Source organism: Arvicanthis niloticus, chromosome 7, assembly GCF_011762505.2.
Source record: "Arvicanthis niloticus isolate mArvNil1 chromosome 7, mArvNil1.pat.X, whole genome shotgun sequence".
In the NCBI taxonomy this organism is placed as follows: Eukaryota; Metazoa; Chordata; class Mammalia; order Rodentia; family Muridae; genus Arvicanthis; species Arvicanthis niloticus.
This window is the reverse complement of record NC_047664.1, coordinates 69,097,761-69,119,001: the sequence shown is the minus strand read 5'-3', so window position 1 is coordinate 69,119,001 and position 21,241 is coordinate 69,097,761. Positions and strand designations below refer to the sequence as shown.

Sequence of the window (21,241 nt, the reverse complement as noted above, 5' to 3'; positions counted from 1 at the left end):
GAGAAGATGTCAACCATGAGAACAATCGATGTTTACACACTAGCTAAAAATGTTAGGTCACTTGGGTAGAAAGTTGAAGAGGAATTGCTAATCAGTTGTGTTTTCAGTTTTAAACAATGATAAAGCTTGAACAAGTACAGAATTTCTTCCACCCACTGTTAAGGGGTAGCACACACATGAAAAACTGTATTAAAAAATAATAATCTTGTGATGAAAAATATAAAAAAAAAAATCAGAGAAAAGTAAGGGGTGCCAGAAGCAAAGTAAGGGGTGCCAGAAGCAAAGTGGGGGATAATGGTTGGTTCTAGGTCAGGGGAGACACAGGAGTGTAGTCAGGAGGCACTGTAGCTTTAGCTGCCCGGCACTCTTTTGGATTTTTTTTTTTTTTAAGATTTATTTATTTTATAAATGTGAGTACATTGTTGCTGTCTTCAGACACACCAGAAGAGGGCATCGGATCCCATTACAGATAGTTGTGAACCACCATGTGGTTGGTAGGAATTGAACTCGGGACTTCTGGAAGAGAAGTCAGTGCTTTTAATTGCTGAGCCATCTCTCCAGCCCTGTCAGATGCTCTTTTGATGTCTGGGTTTGGCGGGTTTTGCTGCCAGCCTCCTCCCATTTCATTTCCTAGTGGCATTAATAGCTCTTGGACCTACATTCATTGGTCCAATGGTATTGCTTGCTGTGATTTCTGCGCACCCGGGAAACCTGGGCGTTCTTTCTAGTTTGTATCTCCAGAACCCATTGCCGCTAGAAAGCTTGTTCACTTCTCTGGCAGAAAGTACCATATTTCTCACAGACAACCCACTGGGCATTTTGAGATTCTGAGACCTAAGACCTAGTATAGATCTTCTATATGAGGCACAGCCACCCCTTGCTATATATCTCCTATGGTGTTTGGATTTGACAAACAATAAGATTTTGGATAAGGAATTTCTCTAAAATATTCTATTCCTTGTTCTTTCCACATATCAAAAATTACACCACCTTACAAAGGAAGCCTTGGGAATCTTACTTGGTAAAGGAGTAGACTTGTAAGCACAAGGACCTGAGTTTGAATCCCAGAGCCCAAGTAAAAAAGCAGGCATGGTGGTGTGTGTTTTAATCTCTGCACTCAAGAGGCAGATGTCAGATGCTATCCAGCCTGCCCAGCCTGCTCAGAGAGCTCCAGGACAGTGTTTCCAATAAACAGTGGATAGCTCCTGAGAAAAGACACCTCAGGTTGACCTCTGGCCTCCATACACCTGCACACATATAAGCACACATGTGTACCCCGAGAATAAAAGCTTGCCCTGTAGATATTTGGCCATCAGATAACCAGCCTCAGCCCAGCAACTACAAAGCAATTCAAGCACAGTCTGTAACCCCAGGGAGCTGGCCAGAAGGATACAATGAAATTCGTGTCTGTAACTTTAAATTTCCTAGGTACTTCTTTAGCAAAATGCCACAGCGAAAACCCAGATTGATTTCAGTATCATATTTTAATTCAACATATTAAAAATATTACCATAGTCTTCTACATTCTTTCCTCCATGCCCAGTGTTTGGAATCTGGTATTTTGCCTTCAACACATCTCAATTTTGAACCAAGACATAATCAAGTTCTCTAATGCACTGTGGCCTGCAGAACAGAGCTAGCAGCATGGTGTTGGTGGATAAGCGAACAAGGAAGGGGTATCCACTTGTTTGTTTTTTATTTATTAACAGTAGTTATCTGGTGGGTATGTAAGTAGACATGAGGAAGGATCAGAGGACAACTTGCAGGAGTCTAGTTTCTCCAGGTCTATCCTGGGTTGCAGAGATGGAACTCGAGTCTTCAGGCTTGGCAGCAAGCACCTTTACCTTCTGATCTTGCACATCTTGCACAGCTCCAGGGACTTGGACGTGACTGGAGGTGACAAGGTAATGAAGAAAAGACAAACACGTAGAAAGCTGGGGCTGAGTCGTCAGGGCTGTCGGCTGGAGAAACCATAGCACCCAGAAGCTCAGTGTGCTTTTTATACAGAGCTGAGCATAGTGGCAGGGTGATTGCATCATCTCAAAAGGGAGGCAAAGGTATTCCATAGAGATAAACAGTGAGACAGGGTTTATGGTATACAGCTGGATAAAGGGGCAGGTTTAGCTACTCTCTGTAGGGCAGTCTCTATTGGGGAACAATATTCAGGCTGTGAATATCTGGGGGGAGAAAGCTATGGTAGACATTTGTAGCCTACATTGTCAACACTCCCACACTTGGTGCCCTGAGCGAGGCTTTGCCTTGTTCCTCTGAGCCTCACCCCAGGGGGAAGGCTTTGCCATTTTCTCCGTGACTCCCAGGCTACAGAGTGGTGATGTGACCACGCCCATACCACCAGCAGCACATAGCCGCGCAGTACTGTGCACGCTCAGGGCTTCCTCTGCTCCCTATATGTTCTTATATTATTTAATGCCTGGCTCGTCCCTGGGTCCTCAGAAACTGTATCGTAATAATGAGCCTCTAGGTATTATGAGTTTCACATTCAGCTCTTAAGGATGTGCATAATTTGTTAGGAGAACTGTCTTCCACTGTGTCTAGGACCTGCCCATATCCTCACAGATTCGCTAAGAGCTCCCTTACAGATGGCCATCTTTGCCACTTCCCTCTCTATTCTGAGGACGTTCCTATGCGTCAGTCAGAAGGACATGGCCTGCCCACTTCTTTATGGATCCTCATCACACTTGACTCCACAACTGCAGTTGGAAAGCGCTAGGCGTCTGGCTCAGTTGTCCCTGTCAGAATTCTAAACTCTTGAGTTAGATTAGGATTTAACACTTAAATTTGAGGTATATATGTCTTCACTAGTCACTCAGCATCTGTAGTTGGGTTACCATGCTGTTGGCGGAAGATAGCCAAATACTTGGAAACATAGCTTCATGGGTAACTGATAGATTTGGTCTGGAAAACCTGAGTTTTAAGACATAATTTCAAAGTAGTTGTAAGTTTTGTTTTTTAATCTTTGAAGTCCGGCTTTTGATACACACCTGTAATTCTAGTACTTGCCGACTAAGGCATGAGGATTGTCTGGGTACTTAATGAAACTATCTGAAAAAACAGACAACAATAACAAAAACACAAGTATCTGTTTCCTATATAAATATATGGTTCTTCCCTGTAGGAATTATTTTTATTGCCATCCCCTCTCTATTTCTAACTTTCCTAATATAATTCTCACTTAAATTATTGAGAATTACTTTGTTTACATAGATTTTTAAAAAGACTTTTAAACATAGATGCATATGAAGTATAATCTTAATGAAATAAATTTATATTTTAAGTATAGACTAGTTGACAATTATTTTAAGTCTCGATTGACAACAACAGTAAACAGAAAACTTATGCACTAATGAAGAAAATAAAAACATTTTACTTCGGTGAAAATGAAGTCTAAACATTCTGTTTCTAACCCAGAACTATGTGATTTGTAGTTAACACACTAAATTTGACTTGGCTTTGAATTTAAAGCCTCTTCATGAGCTATTTAACACAAATCACTTTCTTAATGGGTTAAAAAGGGAAGTGAGAGAGAAACTTTACTGGAAACCTCATATTTATTTTTCTGTTAGCACTTTTTGGAAATGTATTTTGAATATAATTCAACTGTCTTGGAAATGGATTGAACTTTTAAATCAATTCCCCCCATCCCAACTTCAGCCAGCTAAAACAAGTTCTGCAGATGTTAATGGTTCATGTCAATACTGAGAATGAATAGGCAGAAAGCACACCATTGACTGTCTCCAGCGAGGACAACTGCCAATCTCGAATCTCTCCTTTCTGGGTTTTTTTTTTTTTTTTTTTTTTTTTTTTTTTTTTTTTTTTTTTGCTGATCAGGCGTGGGAGCAGGGAATGCATTGACTCTTTGCAAGCTGCTGCTTAATATGCAGAAGTGCTCCATCAGGAAAATGTCTGTGGGGCTTTAACTGAACCGCCTATGCAGGGGAATGGGGGGCGGGGCCTGGAAAAGAATTCATAAAGAGCAGTCTTAAACCCAAAGGGTGCAATAGATTGTCAGGGAAAAATGCTTTTCTGTCATAGTATTGCGGAGGGTGTCGCTCACTAGCCCCTTCACTGCTGTGAATTACAACCACACACATACACACACACACACACACACAGAGAGAGAGAGAGAGAGAGAGAGAGAGAGAGAGAGAGAGAGAGAGGTTCAGCAGGTGGCAATAGAAAAGTTGCACCGGTAGCTGCCTGCCAGTGGCTGTAGGTGTTCACTTAAATTGTTGGCTCCTTCTAAATCCTCTGATTTCCTTTCTAACAGAGAAGAGATTTTTTTTAAGATGATTGGTGCCATCTACGTTTTCTTAGACCCCAAACAATGTAGCGGTTCTCCTTTCCAGAAAGTCATTAAAGTCAATAAGGTAATACTTTCCCAGGAAGCTATGCTGGGAAGTAAAATTCCCTGGGAAGTTAAATAATCTGGGCACCGCCCCCAGAAGGCCTGGTGCTTGCTTTCTTTATCAGTGACTTTGGTGGAGTGAAGAGAGGGAATCTGTGCTTATGCTAATGCAGGTCCTGTCTTACTTAGGGATGTGTGTCTAAGATATGGCTCAAACTGCAAATCTCAGACTAACCTAAACTTAGTAGACTACTTCTGACTTTCTCTTTTTCTCAAAAAAAAAAAAAAAAAAAGTTTAGAGTGAAACTTTGAATATTGAAATATTTGCATAAAGATGTTTTGTATGGAAAGACTCTTCCTTTATCTAGGCCTTCCAGTCCATTCTCTTAAAAAAAAAAAAAAAGAAAAGAAAAAAGAAAAAAAAAAAGCAAAAAGAAGACAAATGTTTTGAAATACAAAGGACACATTTCTAAGCACATGTCACATACCTTTCATTCAGATGGTAAGGTGGTAAAAGTGTGTTAATACCCATTTTTTAAAAAGCTTTCTATTATAACACAGTCCACTTACATATTGTAAAGTATGCTTTGAACACAAACTCACTGGTTTATCGGTGAGTTAATTTGTGTTTGAAACTTTTCCATCTGTCTTCATTGACTCAAAGGAGAGTCTTAAAGTCTAATCTTATTCTTAAATTAACTAAAGAATGTCACACCGAAACAAGCTCAAGGGCCACTCACTTCTATAATTATAGACCATACACAATTTACTAAAATAAGCCTATACAGTATCGATACTGATGTATTGATGCTTTGACAAAGCATTTAGAGTTAGTTACTCCCTGTGAGCCAAATCGTGTCCGTTAGACTAATTTGTAGACATTCACTCAGTCATTCCCTTCTGCTATAAAAACGAAGCAGGCCAGTACAGAAATTGTCCTGGGGAAGCTTGCCCGGTTCATACTGATGAATGGCGAATTTGTAGCGGTTCTTGTTTCGTAATTAGGTTAAAGGAAACATGAAGTGTATCAAAGTTCTTATGTCTCTGAAGTACTCTCAGGAACCATGAATCATGAACATCTTCCCTGCTGTCTGCTGGTACTGTGTGCTGTGTTCTTCCCTCATGTCTGCTGGTACTGTGTGCTGTGTTCTTCCCTCATGTCTGCTGGTACTGTGTGCTGTGTTCTTCCCTCATGTCTGCTGGTACTGTGTGCTGTGTTCTTCCCTCATGTCTGCTGGTACCGTGTGCTGTGTATGTGTAATCTATTTGCTGGGCCAGGCATTGTATTTTTCCAAGTCTGCTTGAGTTTTAATTATATTTAGGTTGGCTTTTTAAAATGCATTCTTTTTTAAGGTATTGCCAGTAATCATTCTAATTTTGTATGTGTTTCAAATATGTTGAATAAAATTACCCCTAAATTTTGTTTTCTAAGTTAAGGTTTCTCTTTCAAAGAGAATTGCAAACATATGAAAACATTATGTTCTACTAATTAAAGATTTGATTTTTATACAAGCATTAAACATTTAGTTCAGTTCGCAAGCATCTGTAACTGTACCTCCAGGAGATCCTGCATGTCTGATCTCCTGGGGCTCCTGCACTCAAATGCACATACCCACATGTGCACACACACCTACACATAACTAGAAAATAACTCTGTAAGTTTAAAATATGCCAACATATAAATTCAAGTTTAACATTCTGATGGCAGTAATTATCAAGAGCTGTTAAAAAAAAATAAAACATATTTAATAGATTAATTCTACTTTAAGTATCTATCCTAAAAAAAAGGAAGATGTGTAAGGTTTCAGTTAGGGATCATTTCTGATAGCAAGAGCTGTTAAGCCAGCTAAATCTCCACACTGCAGAAGTTCTGAATCCATTAGCCGTTTTATAAGATGTTATGAGAACTCTATTAAGGGGGAGAAGTAGGCTGTGACATTATTTGTATAAACTACACAAGTGACGCCAAAGAAAACAATGGAAATTATTTCCTAAATTAATATGTGTAATATCTATAATTAAAAAAAAATTCTCTTTAACTGAATCCTTGATGGTCCCCTGCTGCTCTGCAGGGTTTAATATGCAGCAGCTTCTAGGTGATGTGTTGGAGTTCTAGGTCCTAATTCTGGGGTCTTCTTTCCTTCCTAGATCTGGTTTGCCTTTGTCAATGGCTTTTCTGGACAGATCCTCTTTGAAAGATGGTGTATAGGGCTTTATAATGTGGTAAGTTGTGCGCATTTGGTAATTCCTATGTTGTTTAATACTAAAAGTAAATGTAGTACCAGTGCATCTGGCTGTCTGATGTGATGAGAAATATGTCACTCTAGATGTTCACAGCGATGCCTCCCTTGACACTTGGAATATTTGAGAGATCGTGCAGAAAGGAAAACATGTTAAAGTATCCTGAGTTATACAAAACGTCACAGAATGCTCTGGATTTCAATACCAAGGTAGGAGCTTGTGTCCTCACATCTGTTCAGAGGGGTTTTCTCTGTTGCTGCAAGCTTGGAGCATCTCAGCCAAGCACTCCAGGGTACAATATGTAGCAAGTCATGGGATGCTTCCAATATGGAAGGCAAAGGAGTTTTGTTGGTTGGATCAGATTGTTTGAGAGATTTGTTGTTGTTGTTGTTGTTGTTGTTGTTGTTGTCTGTTGTTTTGTTGTCTGTTGTTTTGTTTTCTTTAGTTTTTTTTTCTTTTGAATGTTACAAAATTAAAATAAAACCACATTGCATTGGGTTCTTAGACAACAATGAGTAGACATGGCCTTGCAGGCTGCGCCACTGTCCTTTCAGACAGTGTAGAAAAAACTCACTTCTCACACAGGCTAGTCACCTGGGACTAACATGGCTGGCTGTGCTGTGGAAGGAGTATTGTCTCATTCTTTCCTAATGCTGGGGGAGAATAATGTTCTCATTAGAATCTGAGAGTGATTGAGTCAGGCATTAGCACTGTAGTCTCGAGGAAGTAACCTCTCATTTACTCAGTAACTCTGAGGCTTAAAATTAAAAACATGATGAAGTATCCAGCATGTCACCTAAAACCATCATCTGCCTGGGTTGCTGTTTTTATTTTTTGTTTGTTTTTTTGTTTGTTTGTTTTTGTTTTTTAATATAGAAAGTTAATTTCCTTTTCTTTCTTTTCTTTATTAGCATGAAAAGTCTCATTAGCATAAGAAGCAACTGGTTTCATTTTGGAGTTCTCCTGGTTTACCCTCTTTGTGGCTTTTCCTCACCTCCCTTCCTCTCATCCCCATTTGTGTCTTTCCATCCCCAGTTGTCCCCCTTGTACTTTCAGATCTCATGTGTTCCATCACCTTCCCCCTCCCTCCCCAGCCTCCTCCTAGTCTCTTCTCCTCTGTCTACACTCATTTTCACCTGAACATAAATGGATAAAAATGAGGAGCTAAGAGCCAGATACAGGAGAGAACACGTGGTATTTGTCCTTCTATGCCTGGACCCGCCTCAGTTACTATAATATTTTCCAGTTCCATCCATTTCCCTTCTAGGTTCATGGGCTTATTTTCCTTTATGGCTGAATGAAATACTGCCATATAAATGTACCACATTTTTAGTGTCCATTCGTCTGCTGGTGGACGTTTGAGCTGATTCCGTTGCTTGGCTTCATACACTGCCTAACACATCATAGGCTAGCGTCTTCTCTGTTCTGTGATATTTAGCCATTCCAGCAACAAAAGACTCCACTTCTGCATAGTTTAGCTTTCTGCAAGGATATCTTTTAGCATGTTTTTACACAAGTATTGCATAGTGATTCAGGTTTCTGTGTGGTGTAACTGAGAGCAGGGATTTAAAGTGTCAACAACCAAGGTAGATGCTATTCTGAAACTCTAATATCATGTATATGAAAATGAACAAATATGATGTCATTTTACTGAATCATCTCCACTTAATTTAGTGCATGTCTAGTAGTAAATTGGTGACAATCAGGTTATAATTGCAACTCAGCATTTTGAATTTATAGTCATTTAACATGAGAACGCTTAATACTTATTAATTCATAAAGCTCTCTAGTGCCGATTATCCTTAGTGTACCAAGAACAAAGTGAAGCAGGTATTTAGGTGCCTTTGTACCGTGCACCATAAATGATACTGTTGAGTTTATAACCAAGAAGATGTTTTCCTCCTGAGACTCAATCTCCATGAACTCACTGTACGTGGATGGCCACTGGCATGCATGCATATAACTTCATGGCTCCAGGTTAAATAACTGAAACTAGTTAATTAAAATATCAAATATCTGGAAGCTTGCTTAATTTATACTACTGGTTCTGACGTGTATTTCTAGCGTTATAGTCTTAAACTGTCTCTCTTATAGTACACAATGTCTAATATTTTAATGTTTTATTTTATATGTTGGTTATTTATTTATTTACTTATTGTGAGCAACTTGTATCAAATTCTCATCACACTGTTGCCATGGCTTTTGCTGTCTGTGGGGGACATTTTCAAATGATGAAAAGCTATAGTCAGGGCAGATACAGTGGTCTTGAGCTCTGGTTTTCCTGCAGGAGTGTTCTGGAAGCCAAGTGCAGATGGGTACATCGGCAATGACTCTTATCAGCTGAGTGGGTTTTATCACGCTCAGCTATAGGTCCTTGTCTCCCTCCCGTAGTGGGGACTCTGGTGCTCTCATGTTAGCTCCCCAGCCGCAGATGGACAGTGTCCACCTTGAATGAAAGCATACACTGATCCTCCCAGGACAACCCACAGTCAGCCTCTCATGCCCTGCACACAGGACAACATGGGCACAGTTTGGTGCACATATGACAGTGTGCAGTGTTCATGGAAGAGCAACTTTTTCCTTCTGTCTTTTATTGTTTTCTTGTCTTCAGAGCAACTCAATTGGCTTTTGCAATTCCCATATCTCTTTTAATATGTACTTAGCTTATGTATTCAGCTACCCCTCTATTTTTCTAAGGCTTAGGGATTGGGGGTTGGGGGGGGTGTGGTGGTGAAAGATTTCAGTAAAACCGTTTGATTGAATCCCATCTAAATGTTTTAAAATTCAGGAACAAATGGTTACAAAATGCATAGTTGTCTACACAGCGGTTGCCGAGGGTCCCCAGTGTGGAGCATTGTGGCCTTGAATGATGAGGCTTACATTTGTTATGGTAAAAGGGGTCGGAGGTTCTGAGGTCGTGACAGGGGTTAAAGGATTAGCATGTGACAATAAGTATCAGTCAGGGAAATGGAAAAGTAGAACTAATTTTTCTTGCACCCACCTGTGCTTTCTGTCAAATAAAAACTTGTGGTAATGACACAGTCAGGAGGAGCGACAAAGGTTAATGAGCAGCACAAGTGGAGACGTGTAAAGTATTGGAGCGTAAATTGGATCATACAATTCAGCGTGGCTGGGAGAGCTAACAAAGGAGACTGAGATCACAGTGGAAAATTTCGGGAGGCAGGCAACTTAATTTCTGTTGTTTGAACAGCTTAAAACTATTAATACACGCCAATTGTATTTAACACGAAGCTCTGTTTGCGAGAAGCCATTTTAAATGATGAGGCTACAGCTGTTCTGCGGCTGATCAAGATTCTAAACAGTTTTCTATAACTTAATCTTTCCCATTCCCGCTACGGAAAGTCCGGATGATGCCTGCTCTTCTATTTGTAATGCCCAAGACATAAAAAGTAATGGCTGTTAAGTGACTGTGGTGATTGTCTGAGACTTGGTATGGACAGATGTTAAGCAATTGTAAAAGCCTTTGATAAATTCAGACGTAGTCACAATACTTTATTTTAATGAATATATAATGTAAATGGTGGACCATGTGGGTTTTTTTTAAACAGTGTGTGCATGTGCATGTCTATTACAAGAGAGAGAAAAGCATACAAATTTGTACCATTGAGATGTTTACTGTGTAGTAGGGTAGGAAATAAGGCGGGGGAGAATTTCCCAGTCATGTCTTTTAGAGGTCTATTCTTCTAGAATTATGAAAAGAATCCCAGTGTAAGAAACTCCAGGATCTGCATTTGTTATTAGATTTTCGCACGCGCGCGCGCACACACACACACACACACACACACACACGCACACACCCTCTTTGGCAGGCAGAAGTTTAAACTTCTGATAGTGGATTTTTTTTTTTTAAGTAGAAAAAAAATTTTCAAGTGAAGCTGAAAAAACATCTTGAGAAACATAAAAATAAATAAATGACCCATGAACGTCTAAGGCAGAGAGTGCCTGTCAGTTCTATTAAGTCACAGTGGTGGCCCCCGCAGAAACACATTTTGTGCATCTAGCTCGTAGATAAAAAGAAAGGTCAGAGGTCACAGCACGAGTTTATCGCAAATGGTTCTCATGGATTCTTGTTTTCCCTCAGGTTTTCTGGGTTCATTGTTTGAATGGCCTCTTCCACTCAGTTATTCTGTTTTGGTTCCCACTGAAAGCCCTTCAGTATGGTAAGTAGAAAGGACACAAATGCTGGGAGCTGGTGTCTCGCTGTTTTAGGAAAGGAACTCGTTGTTGGTACACCTTCAAAGCTGTGGCCAAGAGTTTCCTTCTGTGGCGTTTTCCTTAATCTAAAATGTATGCATCCAAAAGTCGTGCACACGGGAGAGATATTTATTATTCCTTCAGTAGTCATGTGATTTAATCTATGCAAAGCCTTTCTAATTTATTTCTCATGCTTCCCAAACTTGCAGACTCCAGGACATTTTTCCCTTTGCAAATGTCTATGTGAAGGCAGTAAGTGCTAATGTCTTAAGTCATCTGTTTATTGTACCTCATTGAGCCTCATCAGTCATGCTAAGCATTTTCAGGTGAACTTGACCTGACATTTTTTAATGTATTTTCCCCCTTTGTCTTGGAGTGTCTTTTTCTCTACTGGTTTCAAGGGAGTGATTTTATTCCATTGGTTTCGAAAGAGAGGATCACGGTATACTTCCTATGTGCATTAAAAATGATGAAGTAGCCACACTAGAAAGGAAGGGTGTCTGTCATGCCTAGTCTGATGCTGAGTCCCCAAGCAGACGTTTTCCCTGGGGTGCTAAGGAAGGTGCTGGCCCTTTAATGCTCTGTGCTCCCAGGTTGCAAGACGGAAAAACATCAGCTCGTTCTCCACTCAAGTAGCTGCCTGTTCGTCCTAAGTACAGGCATTCCCACTATCTATGAATTCATGGTTGTTAAGCATAACATCACCACACTGCCTGTTCTTGTTCCCCTACGGGTTCTTTAGCATAGGTTTCCAGAATGACCTTGATAAAACATGAGCCAAGCCAAGTGCCTCAAAGCTTACCACATTTGCAACAAGATCGCCCACCTCCAGGCTCCTGTGTGTTCTTCCCCAGAGAAGCTTTGCACAGAGAAGCCATCTGAGATTACCCTTGACCCACTACTGCAGCACTGAGTCCCCTTGACGTCCCCACATCTGCACATGACTTGCCTAGCCTGGTTGTTTATTTCTCTCTGTGAGTCCAGTTGGTAGTGCTAGCTGGTCTCAGAACAGGGCCTCACTTCTCACAGGTACCCAGGCAACTGCAGATGGATTACTGCAGCTTACAGCAGGACCGCCTAAGTGTTACCCAGGAGGTGGTAGACTCCTGTCCTAGCCAAGATTTTAATCTTCTTTGTCAATTATTCAGGAAATTATAGCAGTAAATGCTGCTTAATTTCAAGGCTATGAGAATAGGTTTGTTTTCTTTTAAGATACAATTAAGTTATTGCAACATTTCAACATGCACAGTTCAATGGTTTTTAGTATCTTCATTCAACTATGAAAATGCCACCACCACTTAATATCAGAATGTTTTATCACCCCAGAAAGAAATCCTGTGCCCATTAGCAGTCACTCTCTGATTCTTCCTAACCTCCTTGTAACCCTTGGAAACCACTAATTTTTCTATCTCTGTGAATTCACCTATTGTGAACATGTCCTATAACTGGAATTACATACATAACCTTGGCCTTTGCACTTTGCAGAATCAGTCAGCACTCCATCACCTTTCCTGGTTAAATAATATTCCGCTGTCTGGATATCCTATACTTTATCCACTAATCAGTTGGTGGACACTATGTTGTTTCTAAATTTGGGGACAACCAGATCCCAAAGTCCAGGATATAATTCAGGATATTCTGACCTTAGACAAATTAACCAGGTACAGTTAATTTTCAAGATGTAATATTAACCTAAGAATGGAAAGCAAGATACCACCAATCCATGAAACTACTATTTCAACATTCTAAACTAGAGAAAGGAAAAATAAGCCAAAATTTAGGCTGGAAAGGTGGCTTAGCAGTTAAGAGCATGGACCACCCTTTCAGAGGTCCTGAGTTCAATTCCCAAAATCCACATGGTGGCTCATAACCATCTGTAATGAGATATGATACCGTCTTATGGGGTGTGTGAGGATAGTTACAGTGTACTCACATAAAATAAATCTTTAAATAAATAAATAAGCCAAACCAAGCAGGATACGGTACACTTTACTCATGCCAGACCTCTCGCTGTGTCTACCTGGCAAACAGTCCACATCAGCATGCTTCAGCCCAGCCATCCCCAGCAGCCGCTGCCTGTGAAAACCAAATCAGACAAGTCTAGGGGGCTCTTGGCTTTTCCCTCAAAGACCACGTTATAGGTAGCACAGACTTGGTAGCAGTTTGATGTTGAGGGCTCTGTAATTGTTTTACCTTTTTGCCACTTTTAAGTGAGTGCTAAGAGACTAAGAGACTTGCTTTGCTTTGAAAGTATGGAAGAACACAATATAAAAGTATGAAAGTACACAATATAAAACATAATAACCATTTTTAGTGGAATAATTCCAAGAGTTGCCTGGAGTTGTCTTATAAAGCATAAGAGCTTTTGGAAATCTGTGGAGTCAAAATTTGAGTATTTATATATTTTTGTAATATTATGTCAGTTTTTGTCTTTTTCAGTTATGATACATGGTCAGTGGGGGATAAGATACATAGTGCTTTGATAAAAGCGATGTACTGGTCTTTGCATCCTCCACCGCTTATATCCAGACTCACTTACAGTTACCCTTGAAGAAACTGTAGGCCAGCCTCTGATAATCTCTTGAACACTGGTATATCCGGGAAATGTAGGCAAGCTGCACAGGGCATAATAGCTTGCTGTGGGAAAGGTTGTTCCCTCCATGAGTAGAGCCATTGGTTTCCACAGGATCACAGTTTTGCATGGTACCATGTGACCAGTGGATTTTAATGTAAAAACACCAAAAAAAGATGGCTCAGAGGTTAAGAGCACTGGCTGCTCCTCCAGAGGTCCCAGGTTCAATTCCCAGCACCTACATGGCAGCCCATAACTGTCTGTAACTCCAGGATCCAACACCCTCACACAGACATACATACAGGCAAAATGTCAATGCACATAAAATAAAAATACATTATTTTTAAAAGCACCTCTATCTCTGGAATAAAAACAATATGTGGTGAGTTTTGATGTAGTATAAAAGAATTATTGGAAAAGATTACCAAGATAAACACAGACACACCCATTATAACTCTGTGTATCTCTACAAACCCATAGTTCTCTGAACTATTTTAACCAAAGCAACATTTGAGAACCCAGCTGTATTCTGTTAAATTCTGGACATTAAGGAGACTGATGTAAAACAATGCCAATTTTCTCACTCATTTTTGTTTAGGAAAATAGTTATTTTTCATAAAATGTGTTTATATGATTTTGCACTCAGTTTAATACTGTTATTTTTTTTAGATAAAATACAGATTTCTTTTAATGTTCTGTTTTAATTTCTAATTTGGTAAATACTGCCAGCTATAAAGCATGTACGTGAAGGCTTCTGGGAAGCCTCAATAATTTCTGAGTGAATCCAAAGATCAGTAATGAAAGCCAATGATTTATCAGTCCTCTAAGTGCTCACCCCAGACAGCGCATGTAACTTGTGTGGACTTGCAAACCAGCCAGAGCGAGGAGCTTCACGCTGCCCTGCAGAAGGGAGCCGAGTTCCATGGGAATTGAGTATCAATATTTTCGACCCATAATAACATCTCTCTATTAGTTGCTATTCCTTCACCTACAGTTGTTTTTGCTAATCATCCCTAGAAAAACAAAAGACTTTGGATATGCCCAGAAACCCAGCCAGGCCCTCAAAGAATCATGTGCCAGGCATGAGGTTGGTGCTCCTTTGTGTCTGAGCCTGGTGTCTCATGGATCACTCTTGTTTCCAGGATAACAGCTTTATTGACAAGGTCCCGGTGACTCTCACTATTCTGCTGGCAACCTTCTGCACCAGCACTTCAAATGTCACATCCTGTCACTACCCAGAGCTTTAAGCTTTCTAAAGATTGCGAGTTCAACCTTTTTATGTATTTATGATGTATTCATTTTCACCTGTAGATTCAAAGAATGAAGCATGTTGTCCCGCTTGTTTTGCATGGGCTCTTGGAATCTGGTGCTTAATTTGTGGCCCATTTGTAGCAACCTTGTGAGGAAGAGCAGCGTTGTCTGGAGCACACACTTCATCTCTGGCCCCACAGCACACCTCTAGGTTCTTCTTATGTTCAAAATGGCTAAATTGCTTCCTCCTTTTTGAGCCTTTGTTTTCTTTCTAACAGCCCTCTTTTTTTTTCCTTGCAGGCACCGTATTTGGAAATGGGAAAACCTCAGATTACCTGCTTCTGGGAAACTTTGTTTACACTGTGAGTTTGGGGGCCCTTTTGCCTGTTTTTGTCTAAAGCCATACACCTTTCATCTTTCAGATTTAAATGTGTGTGGGGAGGGGAGGTTAAGGGTTATTTGTGGGTTTCCTTTTAAAATGAAATACATCATTTGGAGTAATTAAGAGTTTGCTACATTAGGTTTTGTTGGGTTTGCACTCAGGTGATTTCATGTGAACCTTCTCCTCATTTTAACTGGTCAAATAAAGGCTAGAGCCTTTGAGTGGGCAGTGGAAGGGGAAGGTTTTAGAAAGGAAGAGAGAGGAAGGAGGAGGGGGAGGAAGATGAGGAAGAGGAGGTAGAAGGAAGATGGAGCAGAGCCATATGGCCTGAAGGAGCCACAAGTAGCAAAGGCTCTGTCTCATAGCTGGGGAAGAGTGTAGTGGTATCTCTGCCCAATCTAGACGTGCAGCTTATAAATATTAAAACTGGGTTGTATGTTCTTTGCACGGGCTTATTGGGGTTGGAGATTTACCACAACATATTTGTGGTTTTTTATTTTCATTTTTGTTTTGAGTTTGGACCTCGCTGTGTAGCCCAGGCTGGCCTTTAACTCAGAGCTCTTCTGACTCAGCCTCCAGGCCAAAATTGATTACCAGTCATGTCTGTACCATGGCACCTGCTCTAACTATGATTCGGATTCACTGACTTTGTAAGATTTGTTACTTTGATTTTCAATATTTCTTCTTTCTATCTGTCTCCCCCCCCCCCCCCCGCGCTTTTTATTTTTAACTTTCTTCTCAAATTTATCTTACTGCCATAACTAATTATTTTTGGCCTTCCTGAATGTTCCCAAATTTCATCAAAGTATTTTTGGGTGTACATCCAGTGATTTCTCTAGAGGCTCGAGCTAACTAACTTTACAGGGATCTGGGGCTGGAGAAATGGCTCAGTGATTAAAAGCACTGGCTGCTCCTGAGACCTGGGTTCAGTTCCCAGTACCTACATTGGTGAATAACCATTCATAACTCCAGAAAGTTTTCATACTCTCTTCTGACCTTGGGAGATACCAGACACACAAGTTATGTACAGACATACATACATGCAAGCAAATATTCAAACACATATGATAAAATTTCATTTTTATTTTTTAGTGAGTGATCGGCAGGCTTTTCTCCACAACTGCCAGGATCCACCAAGCTCTTCTCACTGCCACTAAGATGCCAGAAACCACTCAGACCATTTTTTCCCTAAAAGTCAAGAAAACTACAGAATGCTAATGCCCATGGTCACACAGTTGCCATCCAATACGTGGTCATCCCAACCTGAATCCTACATGCTGTGACCAGCACTCTGTCTATCCCAGATATGCCTACTCACTCCTCTTCATCCTCCACAGGGAGGAAGTGTGGCCAGTCGGCCATTGATACGACTGATAGTGGTGCTCAAATATCAATTTGAGCCTGAGAATATAGCTTCAAGAGGAAAATGCAAATCTCAAATGTTGGAATATCTGAATGATAGGAAATTAAGTTCATTTGCTGTGCTGATTTGTTTGAACTCTCAACTCTATACCATCTAGAAGAGAGTTTAATAAGGAACTATCTAGAACCAGCTGTCCTATAAACACATGTCTGTATCGATCATCTTGATTGTTGATTAAGATAGGAGAACCCACCATGGATGTGGTTAGGACCATTTCATGGATTGGGCTTTCTGTTGTATCAAAAGGGAGAACTCTAGCAAGCACACATGGAGGTGTGCATTTATTCTATCTCTGCACTTGACTGTAGATGCGCTGCTTTAAAGGCCCTGCCTTGATTTCCCCGGAATAATGACTGTGACCTGGAATTGCAAGCTGGGTCAAGTCGAGATGCCTCCAGGTTGCTTTTTTTTTGGGGGGAGGTGTTTTATCACAGCAATGGAAGTTATACTCAGTTAGCCAGAGGGTCCAGGTTTGGGAAAAGTCTTGGAACTTCTTTCCACTGGTGTTTTCCCATTGAAGGAGTGAAGGGAAAGCACAGCCATGTTTTGAGATCATTTTCTTGAGGCATGAATGCCAAAACAAAACTGTGTGAATACCCAACCCGGTAGGTGGAAATCCATGAAATGGTCCTAACCATATCCATGGTGGGTTTTCCCATCTCAATTAACAAGCAAGATGATCGCTACAGCTTATGTTATGGCTGTCTCTGGGGAGCATATTAAAGTCTCAGGTCTCAAGAGAATTCTTTTCTTTCATTTGTCATTTATTAGAAATCTTAGGTAGCTTGACCTAAATAATATTCACTAATATGAGTTCAATGTCTACAGATATTAATCATAATTTACCACCAGATATCCTGAGAATGAAACCCAACTGTACCTCTATACCATAACTTTCCAACCCTGCTGAAAAAAAAAAAAAAATGTTTAAAACTGTCCCAAAGCCTGAAAGTAGGAGCTGACACTGTGGCACTGGCATTCACCAGTACTGGTGAGAAGTACATTCCCAGTGCTGAGTTAATCCCAATGCTCATAGTTTCCTGGACTCACAATATTCCAGTTTTTTACATGTAGTTATAAATAGATTATAATAATACAAACACTAGTCTTAACTGTTTTCTATTCAGTGTTTTAATCAAAAGCAACACTGCGGGAAGATGTTTTCATCACCGCAGGAAATAACTGCACAAAACAACGTAAGAGAAAAAGACCTTATTTGCTCACAGTGTCCAAGGTGTCAGTGAGCTGACATGGTGGGAAGGTGTGATGATGAATCTTGGTTGTGACTAATCTTGCATGTGATCACACATTCTAGCTGATGTGATGGCTGCTGTCTCTGGACACATGGGCCAGGGTCGCATTAGACAGGAAGCTGAAATGTGAGCCTGAGCCGAAGGGCAGTCCTCTACTCCCTTCTTCAGTTCCCGCCTACAGCTTCTTGCCCTGAGTTCCTTCCCTGACTTCACTCCATGATAGACTATAGCCTGTAAGATGAAATCAGCCCCTTCCTCCCCGGGTTGCTTTTTTTATCATGGTGTTTATCACAGCAAGAGAAAGCAAAATAGAGTAGAAATTGGTACCAGAAGTGGGGGACCTTGTTGTAACAAACTTTACGATGTTCTATGTCGGGGGTTGGGGGTGGGGTGAGGGTTATTGTAGAGATTTGGGCTGGGGGCGGGGAGTGGGAGTTATTGTAGAGATTCAAGCTAGAAAAGACACTGAGTGCTCAAAGGTTAATGGGCTATTCTGTGAGAGCCTGGAAGACAAAAAAATACAGACGATGGATGAGGCCTGGCTTGTGAAGTTTCAGAAGAAAGTTTTAGGATTCCTCAGAAACTCTCAGAGTCATTAGTATAAAAATTTGAATTTAAAGCCTGCAGTTTCTGATCCGCTGGAGCTGAAGAATCAGCTGTGATTAACAAGAGACCAGCAGCACTGAAGCAATTGCCTAGCTAGGACAATGGGGCAACTGATGCTGGTTAGCTGGGGCTGGGATTTTGCAGCAGTGATTAATAAGAGACCAGGATCATTGGGGTGAAATCTGAGAAGTATTTCTTCAGGGTCAGTACACAGTGCGGGGCCAGTGCTGCACATCAGCTTGCTATAGAACTCTGCATATAGCATGAAGGGTCTCTCCCACGTGTTTCTGGTTTTGAAGGCATGAGTGGGTCACAGAGAGCGGCTGAGGCTGGATACTGGTTGAAAGGACTAGAGTCTCCCTGAAGACAGGCCAGCAGAAGGCATTGCTGAAGATGCAGCCTCAGCTGAAGTGGAGACCCCAAGACTGAAGGGGCCCTGGAGGGAAACTGAGGCTTTGCACTGAGAGAGGCCCTTGGTGAAAGTACGGCTTCAGTTGTAATGGAATCCCTAGGATTACTGGAGATGCCAGGACTCTGAGATGCCCACCACAGAAAACTAGACCAGGAGTTAATGGTGGTAAGGAGACAGTGACACAGTGGCAGCCGTCAGAGAGAGGATGTATACACTAACGGGCTTCCTCTGCTTTTGCCTTCTGGTCCCTCACCTTATATAATGGCACTGACCATACTCGGGCACGTTTTCCTTTAGACGGTGCTCTCTGGAAATGCCCACACAGACAACCCCAGTGAGGTTTACTAGTCTCCTAGGTGCTTCTCAGTCCTCTCTCTAACCACTGAGGCATCTGTAGGGGAGACACAGAGCAGTCAAGGTAGCTTTCATTTCCTTGTTCCAGAATTGCTAAAATGTCTTAGTCAGAGTTTCTATTGCTATGTTGAAACACCTTAAGCAAAAGCAACTTGGGGAAAGAAAGGGTTTATTTCACCTACTCTTACATAGCATTGTTCATCATTGAAGGAGGTCAAGCAGGGCAGGAACTCAAGCAGGGCAGGGACATGGAGGCAGGAGCTGATGATGCCAAGACCAAGGAGGGATGCTGGTAACTAGCTTGCTTATCATGTCTTTCTCAGCCTGCTTTCTTATAGAACTCAGGACCACCATCCCAGGGGTGGCCCCACCCACAATGGGCTGGGCCTTTCCACAGCAATCACTTATTAAGAAAATGCCCTACAAGCTGATTTAATTTGTCAACTGAGGTTCCTCTCTCTCAGATGACTTCAGCTTGTGTCAAGTTGGCATTTACTAGTTGGGACACCAATATAATTGCCCGCCGCAGATGGCGTGTGTTTCGAGAACTTGCTGACTCTCGTAGCCTACATTTGCAGAATGATATGGACCTAAAGTTCCAGAGCTGAGACTTAGATTCCTAAACATCTAGTTGTTTTACTTCTATAATTTATCTTTAAGATCCAGGAAGTGAGCTTTTAGCGAAACACATTTCAGTTACAAACATTCTGTTAAAAGGAGCTCGAAACCCCAAATTAACATAAGTACGTGATATTGCTATTTGTGATTTGTCCAGAATTCAAACAGCAGCACACTGAGTGGCCTCCCTAATAGCCGAGGCTGTGAGTGTGAGCAAAGATAGAAGAACAATGCAAATGGCAGCTATTACCGTCCCCTAATGAGAGCCATTCAACTGCACAGTGAGCACACAGCTGGTTTAATTCAGACCTATTTTTTCGATGGAAGTCTCTCCGTCACAGTAGACTATAATACCTATAAAACAAGATGTATGAGACAAAGTAATATTTTTCCCTTCCTGTTTTTAGTTTGTAGTGATAACTGTGTGCTTGAAAGCTGGACTGGAAACCTCCTATTGGACATGGGTAAGAATATCTCCAATCACATGTCTCTTGATTACAAAGCCTACAGTTATTGATTGTGAAGCACTGGACATGGGGGGATAACTAGGGATTATGGGTGAAATACACTGAGTTTGTTACTGTGAATAAATTCCATGAGTTTATTACTGTGGCCCCTCTAGCCTTTAACTTGGCACTGTGCACTGTTACTGCCTCAAAATGACAGAGGCATTCAGACTTCTGTGCCTTTGCTTCAGGGTATCGAGGGACTGGTGTTCCATAGAAACCTATTAGGAAATAATTCTGGAGAACAATCAAATTCGTGAGAGGTCTGTCCTTGGACACAAATGCATACATAGTCTGTATAAAACAAGTTCTGCTTCCAACATGTTAGTTTTGCAGTCTGTCCACTTTCAGGAAGAGAGGCTCAATAAAGAAAACAAAACTGTAGTTTGATGCTCAAGGGGGGTGGGGAGGAACTGGAAAGGGGGATTTATATTTGACACCCCTTGACCTACTCACAATGTTCTCTTGTGTATCTACCATCTTTAAGAACAAACATATGGAGCACAGATAAATGTGAGTGAAAGATAGCTGTGGATTAAAAAGATAAAGGTTAGAATATCGAGCAGTGACGGAAATTACAGAACAAATGCATACAATTATAGCATGTTTCCGGGAGGTTGTGTTTTTATGAATTTAATGCAGATCAGAGGAGAATCTGTGACTGTTTCAGTAATGGCTGTGTGCTTGACTGATTGGGAGTGTCTTGACCCAGATCTCCTTCCTCGCAGTTCAGCCACATCGCCATCTGGGGCAGCATCGCGCTCTGGGTGGTGTTCTTTGGGATCTACTCATCTCTGTGGCCTGCCGTTCCCATGGCCCCTGACATGTCTGGAGAGGTAACGTGTGCTAATGACTCATGCCCCAGCACAGCCTTAGAAACGGGTATCATGAAGGAGCCGGCATCCTGCTCAGCGTGACTTTCCATTTTGTGGGTCCCTATTCAACTAGCGTTTGGCCACCCTCAAACGCCACAAGCGGGAGAGATAAATCTCCAACCAGTATTTTAACTTCAACATTTAACTTAAATCTGACTTATCCTTTC

The 21,241-nt window shown here is 41.2% G+C and overlaps 1 protein-coding gene across 1 annotated transcript in view; it reads left to right on the top strand.

Moving 5' to 3' along the window:
• Positions 1-21,241, top strand: part of Atp8a1 (ATPase phospholipid transporting 8A1) — a 226,131-nt gene that overhangs the window by 175,838 nt on the left and 29,052 nt on the right. Inside the window, 6 exon segments of the mRNA XM_034508945.2 lie at positions 6,515-6,589; positions 6,694-6,816; positions 10,710-10,788; positions 14,946-15,007; positions 20,101-20,157; positions 20,928-21,035. Of these exon segments, the coding sequence (XP_034364836.1) occupies positions 6,515-6,589; positions 6,694-6,816; positions 10,710-10,788; positions 14,946-15,007; positions 20,101-20,157; positions 20,928-21,035 (504 nt within the window).